The sequence below is a fragment of the Eurosta solidaginis genome, chromosome 5 (assembly GCF_040869045.1).
Source record: "Eurosta solidaginis isolate ZX-2024a chromosome 5, ASM4086904v1, whole genome shotgun sequence".
NCBI lineage: Eukaryota > Metazoa > Arthropoda > Insecta > Diptera > Tephritidae > Eurosta > Eurosta solidaginis.
This window is the reverse complement of record NC_090323.1, coordinates 262,190,994-262,208,491: the sequence shown is the minus strand read 5'-3', so window position 1 is coordinate 262,208,491 and position 17,498 is coordinate 262,190,994. Positions and strand designations below refer to the sequence as shown.

Below are 17,498 nucleotides of genomic sequence, written 5' to 3'. Positions count from 1 at the left end.
TTCGATGGACAAATGTCAAAATCGTACTGCGCCGGTAGTTGATGTATCAATTCAAATAAAAAAGGTTATAATCAGCTGTTCGATGCGGTCACCTTGTATCGTTCCGCCATGCACACAATGACATTTACCTTGACAAATGACATTTTTAAGCACTGAACACACCAAAAACTAAGAAGCGAAACGCTGCCAACAGAGTTGCATTGTGCTTTTGACTTCATTAGGCATTCGATTAGCTACTAATGAAATAATTATAGATTCGAATTTTGTAGGGAAGATTGAGCACAATAAGCGTCTTAATGTAGAAAACTGCCTTTATTATTCAATAAGCCGTGTGTGAAAACAATATTAGTTCCCTTACAAAAAATGCTGAATTTTGGCTATTTCTTGTCAGCTGAGATAGTTTTTTACAAGAAAGAAAATGCTCTACTCTGCTGACAAAAAAAAGGCTAAAAACTGGGAAGGTTTTTTTAGGGTATTAAGAGTATCAAAAATTAATGATCTACAAAACTGCGTGCTCCGAAAAATTTTAAAAATTTTTAGTGAATATATTACTGAAGATTAGTGTTCCGAGCACGAATTTTTGCGTAAAATCCTGAACTTTAGTTTATAACGATTTTATTACAAATTTGTACATATTTTTATAAAAATAAAGCGAAAACTGCAAAAAGCTCTTGTGCCAATACTTTTTCCTGGAGTGTGAGTACATGTGTTATATAAATACCTACAACATTGTATTTGTATGCGCACTAAACATAGTTTCATTGAAAATTGTTCCAAAAATTAATTTCGTATTTATTTATTACAAAAAAATTTTCACTTGAATTCTTCATCCTTGCTTCCTGCACTTCAACGAAACTTCCCTGTCGCTTGCCTTTGACAGCAAGTGCCGCACCGCGCAACCGCCTTTACAACATATGGACTTATTTCTGATTTCAAGTGAGCTGTCATTCGCGTGTTGACAAATTTATTAATAAGGCAATAATAAGATGTGGCAAATATGCACAAACAAAATGCGTACAACAAAGCAAGTGTAGTGTAAATGCTACACTAGCGGTGTCTTTGAAACTCACCCCCACCAAAAAAAAAATAAATAAAAATAAAACAACCAAAGAAAACACAATAAATAAATAACAAGATGATATCAAGAAGTACGAAAAAGACAAGAGTAAAAGCCGCTAGTGTCAAGGGAAATTTCAATGTGTCTTATGGGTATTTTAGCATTTTGTGTTAAGCACTAAAATTTTTCTCATTCATGTCCCCACATTTTGGAGCAAAATATGTTTGTGCGTGCCGTTATGTTGCTATATGAAATTATGATATATGCCAGCAAATCTTCGTGCGCTTCAATGTAATATAATTGCGTGGCAGCAGCAAGTGACAGGCACTTGACAGCCTGTGTCAAAGTAATGATTTCCCTCTGATAATTTGACACTTTTTCTTTTAATATTTGCAGCGCATGTATGTTTGTAAATATGTAAATATACTTGTTTACTGTTGTCACTTTTTGTTGTTGTATGGTATGATACCATAACTGCTTTTCGTTTAAAGGTGCCTTTACGGTTTCCTTGAAATTGGGGAAAGTCAATGCCGCATAAATGACTAATTACATTCTGATGATTTATGCTAGGAAACGTTTTCGTCGAGTGGAGATATAAAGAATGATATTATTTGTTTGTGTTGGAAACTAATTAAAGGCAGTCAGCCGCATCCATGCAGCTCCTGAATGTTTATAGTGAGTTGGCACAGTTTGGTTGTAATCTGCAAGTCGGCAGTTGCAAAGCGTAGCGTGCCTTTGGCTGTCAACATTAGCTTAACAGCTGTGCGTGGGAAGTGAATGTGTATTGTTATTGTAGCATATTTTCGCAGGTGATGGCATATTTAATGTGGAAATGCGTAAAAATTAAATGGTTTAAATGGATAAGAGTAAAAGGTCGTGATAGGGTGAGTTGTGAATACTCTTTTGATTGAAGGATGCTCTGGTAAAACAAAATCAACCTTTTTACTATGATCGTCTAGCCTACATTACCTATAACGTTCTCTAGCTCGTATCTGTAAGATTCGACATCAGTTATATGCAATAAAAGTGAAGTTTTTTACTTTATATATTACACAAACTCGATTGGTTGCCTATTTTATTTTGTTAAGGCGTTTTGCTGCGTTGCGGACCAATGCAAACACGCTTTACCCCTGATGGGAGCTAACACGCTTAGCGTATCGTACCATCATGAGTAAAGTTTTTCTTAAGCTAAAGCACCTCATTGGGCAAAAATTTTACCGAGACAGAAAGATTGGACATTTGAGTGTTATTTCGTGTAGATGATCTGATATATGAACGGAAATTAAATAGTGAGTATTTGGAAATTTCGCTTTATAGAATTCTGTATGATTTTTGAAATATGACTACATACATTTTATTTAGAAAAACTTAGGTTACTTAGAAAACAATTTGGTTAATAATACCTTTTGCAGACTTTGCTTGCACGAAACAGTTCAATTAAAGAAAATCATATTAAGGGAAATCACAGGAGCTTTGTGAATTTATATCTGCTGAGCACTGAGCCAATTTAGTTATTGATGAGGCTTATTAAAGCGACTTATACCAGGCGAAAGCAATATGGCGCCCAACGTGGGGCTTCACTTAAGTTGTTTTGTCTAACGTCGGCATACAGCCCATATTATAAACTTATAAATACGAGTGCAATTACCCCGCTTAATTTTATTTTCATAAGTCGATAATATGCACTAAGCATTAAAATTTTTTTGTTTATGTAAAATGTCGTTTAATTTCACACAAAATAAACAAATCAAGTTTCAATCTACCACAGCAATCGTTCAATAAACAGCATTTGCAGTCAATGTCTACTGAAGCACGAACTCATATTTATCAAATGCAATCCATGTACAGCAGCGAACAGAAAAATAGCAGCGGCAATTTTCAACAAATTTCTTCAGCTAGACTGTTCTTCTTCTATTATAGCCATTTCAAGCAAAAACTTCTTTGAGTTTCGTAACTGAAACTATGCACGCCAGTCACAAAAACGTTTTCGAAAAAATTTGAAAATTCGATAGAATTTTACAAAAATTTCGAACATTTTATATGTGTATACATATATTTTTTTAGTATGCAGTTTTGTTGGATCATAATAATGGATTTTGGTTTGACAAAGTGCAGATTATGGGTCATCCTTAATTTGCATTGATTTTTTACCATTTTTCTTTCGAAGAGCGTTTAAAATTTTTCTCTATACAAAGTACCTATTCATTTTTTTTTTTTTATTTGAAGAAAATCTGCAACATTCTTCCGAAATAAGTTGTCAAAAATTTATGTTTGAGAGCTAAAACTTGTTCTTGTTAAACTTAAATGATTGGGCTACAAATATGCATATTCAAACAAATCAAGGAACTCCAAATAAAACGGTAAACATTTTCGTAATATTATCTCGAATCCTCTAATTTTTTCTAAAACGTTTTTGAATATGATTTGCGTAGTTTTAGTTGAAAAATTTATACAACTTTTTTGTTAAAATATTGAATAAAACAAAATAAAAGGATTTAATTGACGAAATTTGAACAAACTTGCCACTGGTACTTTTCTGCACACTGCTGTATATATAATGCACATAACATACAGATATTATTAATTGTAGCCATATAGCTTTGAATTTTGTTTGAATGTTTGTTATTAATTGTATACAATATGCGACATAATTTATTATTCACAATTAAGCTTTGAACTAATCGTCATGTTGTTAATACAACTTAAAACCACGAATGGCATGGTTCAGCGCATTAACATGAATTGATCGTGTTAGCAAAACAAAAAAAAAAAAACAAACGGCGGTGACAAACAACACCCCCGCTTGACGAATGAGTATAGAAAATGATACGTATAAGTATGTATATTAGGGTGGTCCTTATTTGTATGGAGAAAATTTTGTCATCAGATTTCCAAAGTCTAAATCGATAGTAATATAGCCGGGGATATCACACAAATAATTTCATCCCGATTGGAGATGGTTTAGGCGTGTCGCAGGGAGGTTAAAGTTGAAATTGCTCTATGGAGACTCAAAAAATAAAAGTGATTTTTCTTTTTATCTAATACTCGAAATCGGTAGCCCTATTGTAGAAAATATCAGGTGCAAATTCTGGTCCCGATTGGAAACGCCTAAGGGGTGTCGCAGGGGGTTGAAGTTCCGACTACCCTATGGAGACTCGAAAAATAAAAGTGATTTTTCTTTTTATCTAATACCCGAAATAGATATGGCTATGGTCGGAGATATCACATACAAAATTTGGTTATGATTGGAAAAGCCTAAGGCATGTCGTAGGGGGGTAAAACTTCAGACTACCCTATGGAGGGTATTTGCCAATGATCTAGATCAGTTTATAAGTAAAAGCTGCTTAGATTTTTTCGATAGGTTTTGCATAAATAAAGAGTTCTTCATTCAGACCCAAATTGTTGGGCAACTAACGAAAATTATATTAAAGCTGTTGATAGATTAAAACATTTGAAAGTCGTAAACGATACGGCAGAGAGAGGAATTAAACGTGTAGAAGAGTACAACAAAATCTTATCCAAAAACGAAGAGGAAAAACAATATTGCAGGTAGTCAAATACTATAAATAAAAATACCCAAACGCTACAAATCAATCTTTATCACAACCATTGGTTATTTAGAAATTTATTGTTTAATTATGATGTAAAATGAACGAACATGAATCTATTATTATTTTATCTATAACTTGGAAACTCAATAAAAACAAATTATTCACATTTTTTGAGCCTCCATCGGTTAATCCGGACTTTCACCCCCCTGCAACACGCCTTAGGCTTTTTCAATCGTAACCAAATTTTGTATGTGATATCTCCGACCATAGTCATATCTATTTCGGGTATGAGATAAAAAGAAAAATCACTTTTATTTTTTGAGTCTCCATAGAGCAATTTCAACTTTGACCCCCCTGCGACATGCCTAAACCATCTCCAAAAGGGATACAAATTTTTGTGCGATATCGTTGATCGTGGTGCAACCAATCTAGGGGGTGAGATTGGAAAAAATACTACATTCGATTATAAGGCCACCCTAATGTATATATGCAGTGTTGTGTAAGAAAAAGCAACACATCACTTTGAAGACGAATCTTTCTGAAACAAAATTCAATAAACCTTCTTCTGTTGTATGTTAGGATCATCTGAAATGTTCACGGAATTCATCTTTCATTCATATTTAAGTGCAGTTGAACTTGAGAACTAAATAAGCAACGAGTTTAGTTTCATATTGATAAATTTAAAAACGAAAATTCAACAAACTTGTCAAGTCATATGCAGCCTACATTGCTATTGTATCACACAACATTGTACGTAACCGTAAGTTATGCAAATGAACTTTCGGGTTAAACATTTACATTTACCAACATTTTAACTGCTAGACCTTAGTATGATATGAATTTATTTTCAAGTTTTCCAATTATTTATTTATTTTATATCAGATATATGTATAATAACATTTGCATATAAAAGCTAAGCATGTACATATGTATGAGCAAGTGCACCGAGAGAAATGAAGCTAGTCAAATCAACAAGTCAGGTTTATTGTTCTTGAATTAACAGTTATTCAGTCAAATTGATCGCATCATGGTTAAGTCAACGGAATGTTTTGTCAGAAGAAAAAATGTTGGCTTCAAGTTAACAAAATTCTGTAAAAATGAATGATTTTCAATCAATCTAACTGATTTCTCTGTTAAAATAACTGATTTCATTGGTCATTTCAACAGCAAACAACCGTCAATATTATACAAATGCATCAGCTAATTAGGCAGTCGCAGCGGTGTAGCGACAGTGTGCTCCGCCTACCAAAACGAGGGTACTGGGTTCAACTCCCGTGCAAAGTAACATCAAAAATTTAGAAAAAGGCTTTTAAGAAAAAAATTTTCTAATCGGGGTCGCCCCTCGGAAGTGATTTGGCAAACACACAATGAAGAGCTTCGAAATGAAAACTCATCTACCTTGCACATGCCGTTCGGAGTTGGTATAAAACATGTAGGTCTCGACCACCCAAGTTATAGGAAAAATTAAAAGGAGCACGACGCAAATTGGAAGAGAATCTCGGCCTAAAATCTCTTTGGAGGTTATCGCGCCTTACATTTATTTATTTATTTATTTTTATCAGCTAATTTTAAAGAGAAACTTAAGCTCACAGCGCTCACTACTTTGACTATCGTGCCACCGAAATCTTTGTAATCTCAACAGCCACTGCTACATTTGAGCAGTTTTCATTGGTATTTAGGGTGACATTAATAACTGTTAGTTATTACAACAGAGATAGGTGTCCACCGAGGTGTGATGGAAGCGTGTCATGCCAGCACGCCGTATATCCTAGTATCAAGGTCTGGAAAAAGCAACAACAAAATCCTTAGAAAACAGTTTTTTAATTTGTATTTATTTCTTTCAAACAGAGCTTAAAATGTACTTTTTTTTGTTGATTTGACTATTAAAAAGATTAATTCAGAATCAAAAACTTGTGCAAAGTTGATTCAACAGCTATTCACGTTGGATAAAAATTGACAAAATTATCGGTTGAATTGACTCGTAATTCGGTTGATTTTACCAGTGATTTTCTTTCAGTGTGTACACCTTTTGGTACATGACGCACTAATGTAACACTTAATATGTAAATGTCTTCACATATTGACTACCACATTTCTGAACAATCAAGTAAATCTATAAAAAAAAAAAATTATAAAAGTAAAAATTAAGTGGAACAACAAATATATCGTGTTAATAATGTGCCTTCTATGTAAATTTTATAGACTAAATTGATTGCTTAAATTCTCATATATATATTTATTAAGGTCACTGCGACTATAATTTAAATCGTGTTTTAGTTTTAATGAACCACTAATTTTATTAACATCAAGTGGTATAATAAACATGTGTAATAAAAAAAAATCGGCAAATGCTGATCGCAGCTAATTAACGCGCTTGAGCCAATTCAATCACCGATCAGTTAAATGCATTTGCCTACATTTTATGCTACTTTTTATTGATGGTATTGATGAGGTTAAGGAATGTCGACATCTATCACTATTTGAATTGTGCGTATTTCACACAAATATAATTGATACGAGCCGAACCAGTGCGCATCTTGCGCAACAAATATAAAAGTCTCATATCAAATATCAACAGAAATCAGCTGTTCCATCAATCAATCAACTATCAATAAAAACAATCGCGCTTGCACCGCCATCTGGCGAATGTTAGCAACTGCCGGTAATGCAGTGTTATTTCTAATCAAATATTCACAATAGTGCCATAGTACAGATAGATTTCTTTGTGTGCTCACAATCGTTTATTTTTAACAAATTATTTTAATAAAATATAGCTAAACAAAAGCACTACGACTAATAATGCCCAAAGCTCGCTAATAGCACGAATGCCCATCTTTGCAACCGAAACTTTAATTATAGATTTGGATTCCAAATAAGAGCGAAAAAGGGACCTGCACATAAAAACAGCAATTAGAAATAATATATAAGATTATCGCAATAAATGCTTTCAATTCATCTGACCATTGAATAACATAACATTAGAATATATTGGTTTGGCAAATCACAACAAAATTAGTTCTCGAAATTCCAAAGCACAACCTGTGACAAAAAAAACTACTAGCCTCCTGTTTATGAGCCGTTATTTTTGACAAGGTCACTGGTACAGTGGACTTATGTCACTATCAATAATAAAATTTAATAACTATTTTTTGAGTCTTAACAAACATGCATCCATACGTCTTGCCTTGTAGCTCGTTACTCAACAGCTAGACCAAATCCAATACGATGAGAGTTTTCTGTTACCTACACTTTTATTATTGACATCACTATGCTGTCAGTAAATAATCACAACAACAAAAACGGCAAGCAGCCACAATTATGTACAAAGCAACGAAGAACATTCAACACACATAACCAGCAGCTTAAAGAAATTATCTCACATACACATATGTATGTAGTCATCAGCTAAGAGACGAAGTTCTTACTCACACATACACACGCATCTAGCTAAATAACCAAGTATGTGATAGAACTGTTCCATCTTCGTGAAAGGTCAGCAGAGAGTATAAAAGCAGCGCAAGCTGAGGAATGACCAATTAGTTTGATTTAAACAAGCTTTTTTGAAGTACGTGATATTGAAATATAATTGTAATACTCCCGAAATAGTGTAAATAAAGATCATTTTGCAATACTGAATATTGGAGTTATTTATTCGACAGTTCAGCGATTTGAAAGTTAGCAAAAGTTGCATAATTATCATGTATTTCCCAAAATCTGTTACGTATGTACACTAATGGATTACGTACTAAACAAGACAGGATAGTAATACGAGTTGTTGAATGAACCAGTCATTTTTAAAGTCACATTGCAGTGTAAAAGGAGCTTTTGAAACTATTTGTAGAGATATGCCGCAGGAACATTTCTGGTAGGATAAAACACTGTACTTGCCTAAGGTGAGCTCTTATTGGGACAAATTTATTGAAAATAGCAGCAAAATCTATATAACCTCCCAAATGTATAATAAAGCCCTTTAACCGCTGAAATTTCGTCAAATTATATTATTGATTGAGTAACATTAAATGATATGAGGCACAGTGATTGAAAATGCTATATTACTCTGAAATTATGCTATGCTACTGCTCCGACTCAACATGAACAGAGCATAGAGCAGAGCCGAAGCATGAAAAAACTTTTTCTTATGCTCTGCTATGAGCTACGTCACGTTTTAGAGCGGAGCAAAAAAATGCATGGCTATTTGCTCTGTTGGGCATTGTTATGTAGAACTTTTTTTTAGTGCTCTGCTCTATGCTCTTGTAGCAGAGCATATTTTCCGCTGCTACTACTACTCTGGAATAAAAAGTCTAAACGAAAGAAAAAACTTGGTATCAAAACTGGCTCAGTGGATATTTTCCTTGCCAAAACATTTTATTTTTAACTGCATGCTTTAAAACAAATACAATTAACTAAACTAAACAAATTTTATTGATTCTTAAAGAATGCTCATTTTCATTGTACCAGACCCATTTGAAACCTACTTAGTAGCGAGATCAATAAAAATTTTAATTATTTGAAAATTAAAACTTTTCTGCGTTTTTATTAGAATTTTTGTGTACAAAAAATAGTATTGTTTCTATTTAGGCACATTGAATACGAAACAAGACAATGGAAAGAAAAAAATTAAAATAAGAATATAGATTTTATGGCTTGCTCGTTAGTGACATACATAACAAGTTTGTTAACCTTATTCATAGAAAATACTGTCTACATCAAAAGAAAGAAGGGGTAAAAACTAATAGCGTTTTCTTTTCTGGAAAAAGTGTTAAGCTTTTTGTATGCCGCGTAAGGTTTGTAAATATATTTTGTTCTATTCTAAAAAGCGGGTAACGCCTTTACGGGATATTTCGTTCTTTTGTTACACTTTTACCCTGCAGAAAATGGCGGTGTGACAGTGCAACTCTGCTAAACCAGCTGATCGTACGCCATTTTCCACAGACAGCACGTACGTAGAGTAAGGTGAGACACATAACCACTGACTTAAATATTTTTATTAAACAATAACTAAAATTGTACATTTCTTTCAATTTTTCACAATCGCGGTCTATAAATGCCAAAAAACTAAACCTATGTGACGTGGCCGACGTATGTCAAAAGTAGAAAATTGGCAAAGTATGACGGAAACAACGACAGACACGTTCCCTTACTAGCGTTTGCCAACTCTGCTGCCTCTTTGCCCGCATAGTTAGTGACGCAATGTATCTGTTTAGGCCATTAGCGACACCTTTGTTAAAAAAAAAAAAATACGGTTAAAAACTTTTTCTAAAATCAGCTTATATAAGAATCTGTCATTTTTACATAATATTGTTAATTTTAGGCGAACAGTTTTTCTTCTGTTGAAATAACTAAACAAATTTGTTTTCTTTACAAAAAAACTCAGTTGAATTAACTTAAATGCGATCAATTTTACTCAATGTCTGTTAATTCAAGAAGATCAAACTTATTTTGTTTATTGTACTAACTTCATTTCTTTCGGTGTATACAAAAGAAAGAGTTAAAGAGCTCGAAAAATCATTCAAACAGCAAAGAATTTTGCAAGAACAACAACAACAGCAATATATACGCCATCAACCAATCAACTTTGCGAACAAACAATTCAAACCTTCTTCACCCGCATATTGACTTAAAACCAAACGAAATATGCCAAAACATGCAAAATTGACATTAATTTTAAATTTTGCGAGCGTTTTCATTTTGTGTGCTGTGCGCTGTCTAATATTTTTTTTCATTTTTTTCTTTTTTTTTTTCAATTTCGATTGTGGGTGCTTGATAATTGTTGTTGTTATGAGTATCTTCTTTTGACCCTCGAAATTTAGGCAGCTTGTTGTGACGGTTGTTTGGGCATTTGTTTTTAAGCCAGTAAATTGTGAATGCCGTGAAATCTCCCTTGGGCGGATACTCACCGTCAGTCATCTATTGTCCTCCCAAGAGAGTAGTCCGCTCACGGGAGTGGAAAGCTATTTTACAAGTTATTATTTTTTTAATAAATTTATTCTAATTAAAAAATATGTAAGTATTTGCTTCGTTTAAGATATTCCCCAGTAGAGAGCGAAGAGCATACTGTGCCGATCCGATAATAATCAGATCGGTAAACCCCGTTATCAATATACACCAGCCAACCCTTGCAGAAGAAGAAAGAAGACTACCAAGGGATACACGAGTCACTCTGGCCCAACTGCGTTCTGGTTACCGTTTAAACTTTAATTTGTCAAAAATCAACCGCGACACACGTAATGTAAGCTCTGTATACGATGTGTTCCCACACGACACCAACTATATTTTTAAATGTAATGTGGAACCTACGACTCTAGAAGCAACATCCCCATGGTACAAGCTTGTTAAAACCTGGTGGTTTCTACAAAAGCTAGAGTTCAACTAGGATAGGTGAGATAAGGTTAAGAGGGCGTGCGTCGGGATACATTTATTTTCCATTGTGAGTACCCCTAGTAAGTGCTGGGTGGCGGCACATTTGTCCAACCAGATTAGTGGTCCTCAAAGAACCATTCGTTTTTTCTGACGCACCAAAGTAGGAATGAAGGATCCACTTTTGCAACCTCTGTTAGACTGTCGATAAACCGTGCGTCCAAAAGTTTGAGTCATCTTGTTTGCAGTCCTGGACAACGGCAGAGAATGTGATGAATCGATTCCTCTGCCTGACAACTTCTACAGACTGAGTTTGTTGGTATGCACAATTGTCGGATGATTGTAGCAATAGCGGAATGGCCTGTAAAGACACTGGTAAGTATTATCACTGCTGATTTGTTTAGCTTGAAGAAGGAAGGTAATTGCTATCCTATTCAAACATGGCTATACGGATCTTGAGGCCTCGGCATTATCCAGGTTGGTCCATAGCAAGTAAGAGTGTTGCCATAACCTCATGTTCCTCCATTTTCCTCAGGAGATAACACGGAGCTGCCCGCCTTGCTTATGTCTCCACCAAAGGCAGGCATTTAGGTACCTTATAGACGCCAGCGAGGATCTACACCTACGCATGATATTCAATGAGTTCAACTAACTCATAGATCATTTTACAGACAGTGCAAACATTTTTATACTCAGTTGAGCAGAGCTCACAGAGTATATTAACTTTGATTGCATAACGGTTGGTTGTACAGGTATAAAGGAATCGAGATATGTAGATATAGACTTCCATATATCAAAATCATCAGTATCGAAAAAAAATTCGATTTAGCCATGTCCGTCCGTCCGTCTGTCCGTCCGTCCGTCCGTCTGCCCGTTAACACGATAACTTGAGTAAATTTTGAGGTATCTTGATGAAATTTGTTACGTAGGTTCCTGGGCACTCATCTCAGATCGCTATTTAAAATGAACGATATCGGACAATAACCACGCCCACTTTTTCTATATCGAAAATTTCGAAAAATCGAAAAAGTGCGATAATTCATTACCAAATACGCATTAAGTGATGAAACTTGGTAGGTGAGTTGAGCTTATGACGCAGAATAGAAAACTAGTAAAATTTTGGACAATGGGCGTGGCACCGCCCACTTTTAAATGAAGGTAATTTAGAAGTTTTACAAGCTGTAATTTGGCCGTCGTTGAAGATATCATGATGAAATTTGGCAGGAACGTTACTCTTATTACTTTATGTCTGCTCAATAAAAAGTAGCAAAATCGGAGAAGGACCACGCCCACTTTTTAAAAAAAAAATTTTTTAAATTAAAATTTTAAAAGAAAAGTTAATATCTTTACAGCATATAAGTAAATTATGCCAACATTCAACTCCAGTAATGATATGGTGCAACAAAATACAAAAATAAAAGAAAATTTCAAAATGGGCGTGGCTCCGCCCTTTTTCATTTAATTTGTCTAGGATGCTTGTAATGCCATAAGTCGAACAAAAATTAACCAATCCTTGTGAAATTTGGTAGAGGCTTAGCTTCTAGGACGGTAACTGTTTTCTGTGAAAAAGGGCGAAAGCGGTTGAAGCCACGCCCAGTTTTTATACACAGTCGACCGTCTGTCCTTCCGCTCGGCGGCTAACACGATAACTTGAGCAAAAATCGATATATCTTTACTAAACTCAGTTCACGTACTTATCTGAACTCACTTTGTATTGGTATAAAAAATTGCCGAAATCCGACTATGACCACGTCCACTTTTTCGATATCGAAAATTACGAAAAATGAAAAAAATGCCATAATTATATACCAAATACGAAAAAATGGATGAAACATGGTAATTGTATTGGTCTATTGACGCAAAATATAACTTTAGAAAAAAACTTGGAAAAATGGGTGTGACACCTACCATATTTAGTAGAAGAAAATGAAAAAAGTTTTGCAGGGCGAAATCAAAAGCCCTTGGAATCTTGGAAGGAATACTGTACGTGGTATTACATATATAAATAAACTAGCGGTACCCGACAGATGATGTTCTGGATCACCCTGGTCCACATTTTGGTAGATATCTCGAAAACGCCTTCACATATACAACTAAGGGCCACTCCCTTTTAAAACCCTCATTAATACCTTTAATTTGATACCCATATCGTACAAACACATTCTAGAGTCACCCCTGGTCCACCTTTATGTCGATATCTCGAAAAGGCGTCCACCTATAGAACTAAGGCCCACACCTTTTTAAAATACTCATTAACACATTTCATTTGATACCCATATCGTACAAAAAAATTCTAGAGTCACCCCTGGTCCACCTTTATGTCGATATCTCGAAAAGGCATCCACCTATAGAACTAAGGCCCACGCCCTTTTAAAATACTCATTAACACCTTTCATTTGATACCCATATCGTACAAACAAATTGTAGGGTCACCCCTGGTCCACCTTTATGGCGATATCTCGAAAAGGCGTCCACCTATAGAACTAAGGCCCACTCCCTTTTAAAATACTCATTAACACCTTTCATTTGATACTCATATCGTACAAACAAATTCTAGAGTCACCCCTGGCCCACCTTTATGGCGATATCTCGAAAAGGCATCCACCTATAGAACTAAGGCCCACGCTCTTTTAAAATACTCATTAACACCTTTCATATGATACGCATGTCATACAAACACATTCCAGGGTTACCCTAGGTTCCTTTTACAACGTGGTGATTTCCCTTACTTTGTCTCCACAGCTCTCAACTGAGTATATAATGTTCGGTTACACCCGAACTTAGCCTTCCTTACTTTTTTTTTATAAATTTATGTATTTGTTTAAGGCACCGAAACAAAGACTTTCCGTCTAAATAAATTTTCAAAAATTAAAAACAATGAAACATTTTAATAAATAAATTAATTTGTGAACGACGGGAAGTCAATAAACGCGTTTAAACGCTATTAGGGTAAGACACAAATGTCAACACACAAAAAAAATTTATGCCACATGCCAACTTAGTTGTGTAACACACTGTCCACACTGAGCGTTGTTGGTTATTAGTAACTACAACAAAAGCACACGTATTTGTGTGGCCAATTGCATAGGCATGCATATGTATGTATGTAGCTAGTAGTGAGTGTTATTGTGACAAAGTCACTAAAAATGTTCGTATGTTGCAGCGTTGGTGTTGCATGGCATGTTGTATGCCACAAAAGGTCGCACAAAGTTGATGCATAAATATTATAGTGCAAATACTGCAAAAGTATGTTTTTCTTTTAAAGTGATACAGCCAACTAAGCAAGCCATCAAAGCGCATAAAATATCGCTGAGCACAGATAGAGAGGTCAAGGAGCGTTGCAACTGCAGCAACAAAGCAGACAGGCAGACAAAGGTATGTTGCAGTGTTGCGACCACCCTCAGCGTTGTGGACACAAAAAAAAAACATACTTGCAAACAAATAGGAGACATTTGTATTGTTGAGGTGACTATTGTTGTCGGTGGCGGCATTATGTTGGTTGTCATTATTTTTTTCTTACTTTCTTGTTAGAGCAAATTTGTCACAGAAAGAGCAGCGCATTAAAATATGACATCAAATGTGCAAGACAATAACAATGCATATGATTTTTTAAATGTAGTTACGCTGATTAACGCTTCTGCTGCTAGCTTGGTAGGGCTAGTATAATACTAAATATGATATGAAGAGCTAGAAATGCAAAAACTTACCGGATTCGCATAAAATGACGGCGGATCGGCGCCTATACCCGATAGATACGCAGACATGCCTTCTGGATACACACTCATTGGCACACCACCTGGTCCTGCCACAAGTCCGCCAGCGGCTGCCAAACGTTGATAACTGAGTATATCATATTGACACGAGCAAAGCGTTTGCCCACTAACGGGATCTGTGTAAATTGTGCGTCCAGTATCACAGCAACGATTTGAGCCTGGCGTACCCGGTGGTGGTGGTACACCACCTGCGCCAGGTCCGCCTGGTGGTCCACCCACCAAACTTGGTGGTAAACCAGGTGGTCCACTACCTGGCGGTCCTATCACTGATACCGTTACACCACTACCTGGACCACTTGCGCTTAAACTAGCACCACCCGGTATACTGCTGCTGCCATAAGGTGTGGCAGCTGCTGAACATGGCGATATAGAACGCGCACCCGGCGGTACTGATGACGTAACAGCCATTGGTATTTTGTTGTTGTGTTGTTGTTGTTTAGCGGCTGCAGCTGCTGCAGCAGCGGCGGCGGCAGCGGCTGAGGTGATAGTTAGCGACGTAGCTGCTGTAGATGTGGTGAGGCCACTTTTTGAAGGCGCAACGCTATTGTGAGCGTGTATATTGTTGTTGTTGTTGTTGTGGTTAGTCGCGCTAGTCTTCTGGATTGATACAGCGCTTGCTGCAGCTGCAGCAGCGGCAGCGGCGGCGGCAGCTGCTGCGACAGCGGACGCAACCGATGCGGTAAGTGTAGGTTGCGGCGCGTTAGCAGCGGCGACACTGTGTGCGGTGTTGGTACTGAGGTTAGTGGGATGTTGTTGGATCGGTGCGATGGGTTGGGCGGTGGCGGTTTTGGGCGATGCAGTCGGTCGAGTTGAAACGGCGTTCTGCAAAGAAAAAGCAAAAAAAAAAATTAATTAAATGAGTAAAGCCTAATTAAAGTAATAAAGTAAGGACCTTATCAAAGAAGGAATGGCGGGGGGTTTGTTTGCTACGATTAGCAGCAGTTAGGTCTAGGTTTGCTAAATAGAAGTATTTTTACTTGTGTAAATACAAATAAAAAATTTAATTAAAAATGCATGTACTGTTATCTGTGGTGAACGTGGCACGGTACGTTTGCTGATAAGCAATACCGATTGCTAAACCAGCGCCAACAATATTGTTTTTATTTAGATTTTTTTTTCATTGATTTTCTTCTGTTGCCTTGTTGCAGTTATTTGTTAAGTTGTCACTATTGAGCCAACAAATCAGCGCTTTAAACAAACAAATGCGCATTGGATACTCAAGAGCGTAGACGTTCAAAAGCATTGCCGCTTGCCGACAAATCATGTAATAGATTGACAATACTGATTTAAATTACAAGTATACAACAACATCAACTGCAATGACAACAACTGTATGTATACATAAAGAAGAAAAAATTCAACATTATCTATCCAAGTTGAAGTGTAGCGAGTCAACCGCATGTACGAACTGGCTACTACTTAGTTTAGGCTGGGTGACTTTAGAAATAAAAAATAAATACAAGGTACGGTAACCTCCGAGGAGATTTGAGGCCGAGCTTCTCTTGCAATGTGCGTCGTGCTCATATCAATTATTCCTACAAATTGGCGGGACGGACCCTACATATTTTATGCCGACTCCGAACAGCATCTGCAATGCAGATAAGTTTTCACTGAGAGGCTTTTCATGGTAGAAAAGAGCTCGGGGTGTTTGCTAAATCACTGCCGAGCGGCGACCCCGCTTAGGAAAATTTTGTGAGTTTTTACATGTTGTAATTTTTAGTACTTGGAGGATATAGAAGGAAAATTAAGGCGAAGTCTAGGGCGGTTAACTGCTGGACATTGAATTATCTCGAAAAAGCCTTCAAACTACCACGGAAACAATCCCAACAAGAGCCAGCGAAAGCCCCCGATATAAAATACAAAACCATCGGAAAATTACCACAAACAAAATATCAAACAGTCCCGAACCTGTCCTTTTATAATCCCGAAACAGAAATAATCCTGAAAACTTTTCTGAAATAGTCTCGAAATGATTGCGAAACTACACTAAAATGGTCCCGAATGCTCCTTGTTTTGAATGCTGTTGTAACCGTAAAAGCTTTCGCCAATGATTTAGCGAAGTGCTGCGTATGAGGGCAGTCCCTTTCCAAATCTGATTCCGGTATGCTCCGGTATTAATACCTTGTGGTACTATCCCGACTGCCTCGGCAACGATTTTTTTTTACCACATGAAACTTCTGTATGGACTTGAGTCGCCTGTTATGACATGCATGCCTACCGCGGGAATATTCTAAGCCCCTTGACTCACAGGTCGCTAATGCGAGATAAGTAGTATTGTGCACTTTTAAACTTTGGTAGTTTTTGTGTCTCATTTCCAAAAGTGCTTAGACCAGGATCCCTATTTTAATTTAATTTGGGTTAATAAAAGGAACGAAAAGTTATACTGAAGATAGCAAAATGTCGAAATCGGCGTGTCTCCAAATCAAGTTTGAATAATATAGTCCGTTGCCTGAGCTTCGCAGGACAGCTTAGGGGCCCAGAAGAGCCAGAGAATTGGCATAAGAGTGCAGAAATGGCGAAACGTGCTGCGCACGTGCATACCGATAGTTCCAAATTAAGGTAGGGGTAGGGTCTGTTGTTTAGTATGTGGATCTAGAAATAAAATCTTTCAGGCTACCAGATGACTACAGTGCCTTTCAGGCGGAATCTGAAGCTATAAAGAAAACAGCAAAAATTCTGGGGAAGCGTGCTTAAGCTGCATGTTCGTCAATATAAATATTTATTGTCAGGCGACGGCTAAGGCAATAATCTCACACACAA

At 36.4% G+C, this 17,498-nt stretch overlaps 1 protein-coding gene across 2 annotated transcripts in view; it reads right to left on the bottom strand.

Moving 5' to 3' along the window:
- The window catches only part of mirr (mirror), a 289,777-nt gene that overhangs the window by 44,447 nt on the left and 227,832 nt on the right, over positions 1–17,498 (bottom strand). For both annotated transcript variants that reach the window (XM_067790125.1, XM_067790126.1), the window contains one exon: positions 14,673–15,560. In XM_067790125.1, the coding sequence (XP_067646226.1) occupies positions 14,673–15,560 (888 nt within the window). The remainder of the gene's footprint in view (positions 1–14,672; positions 15,561–17,498) is intronic.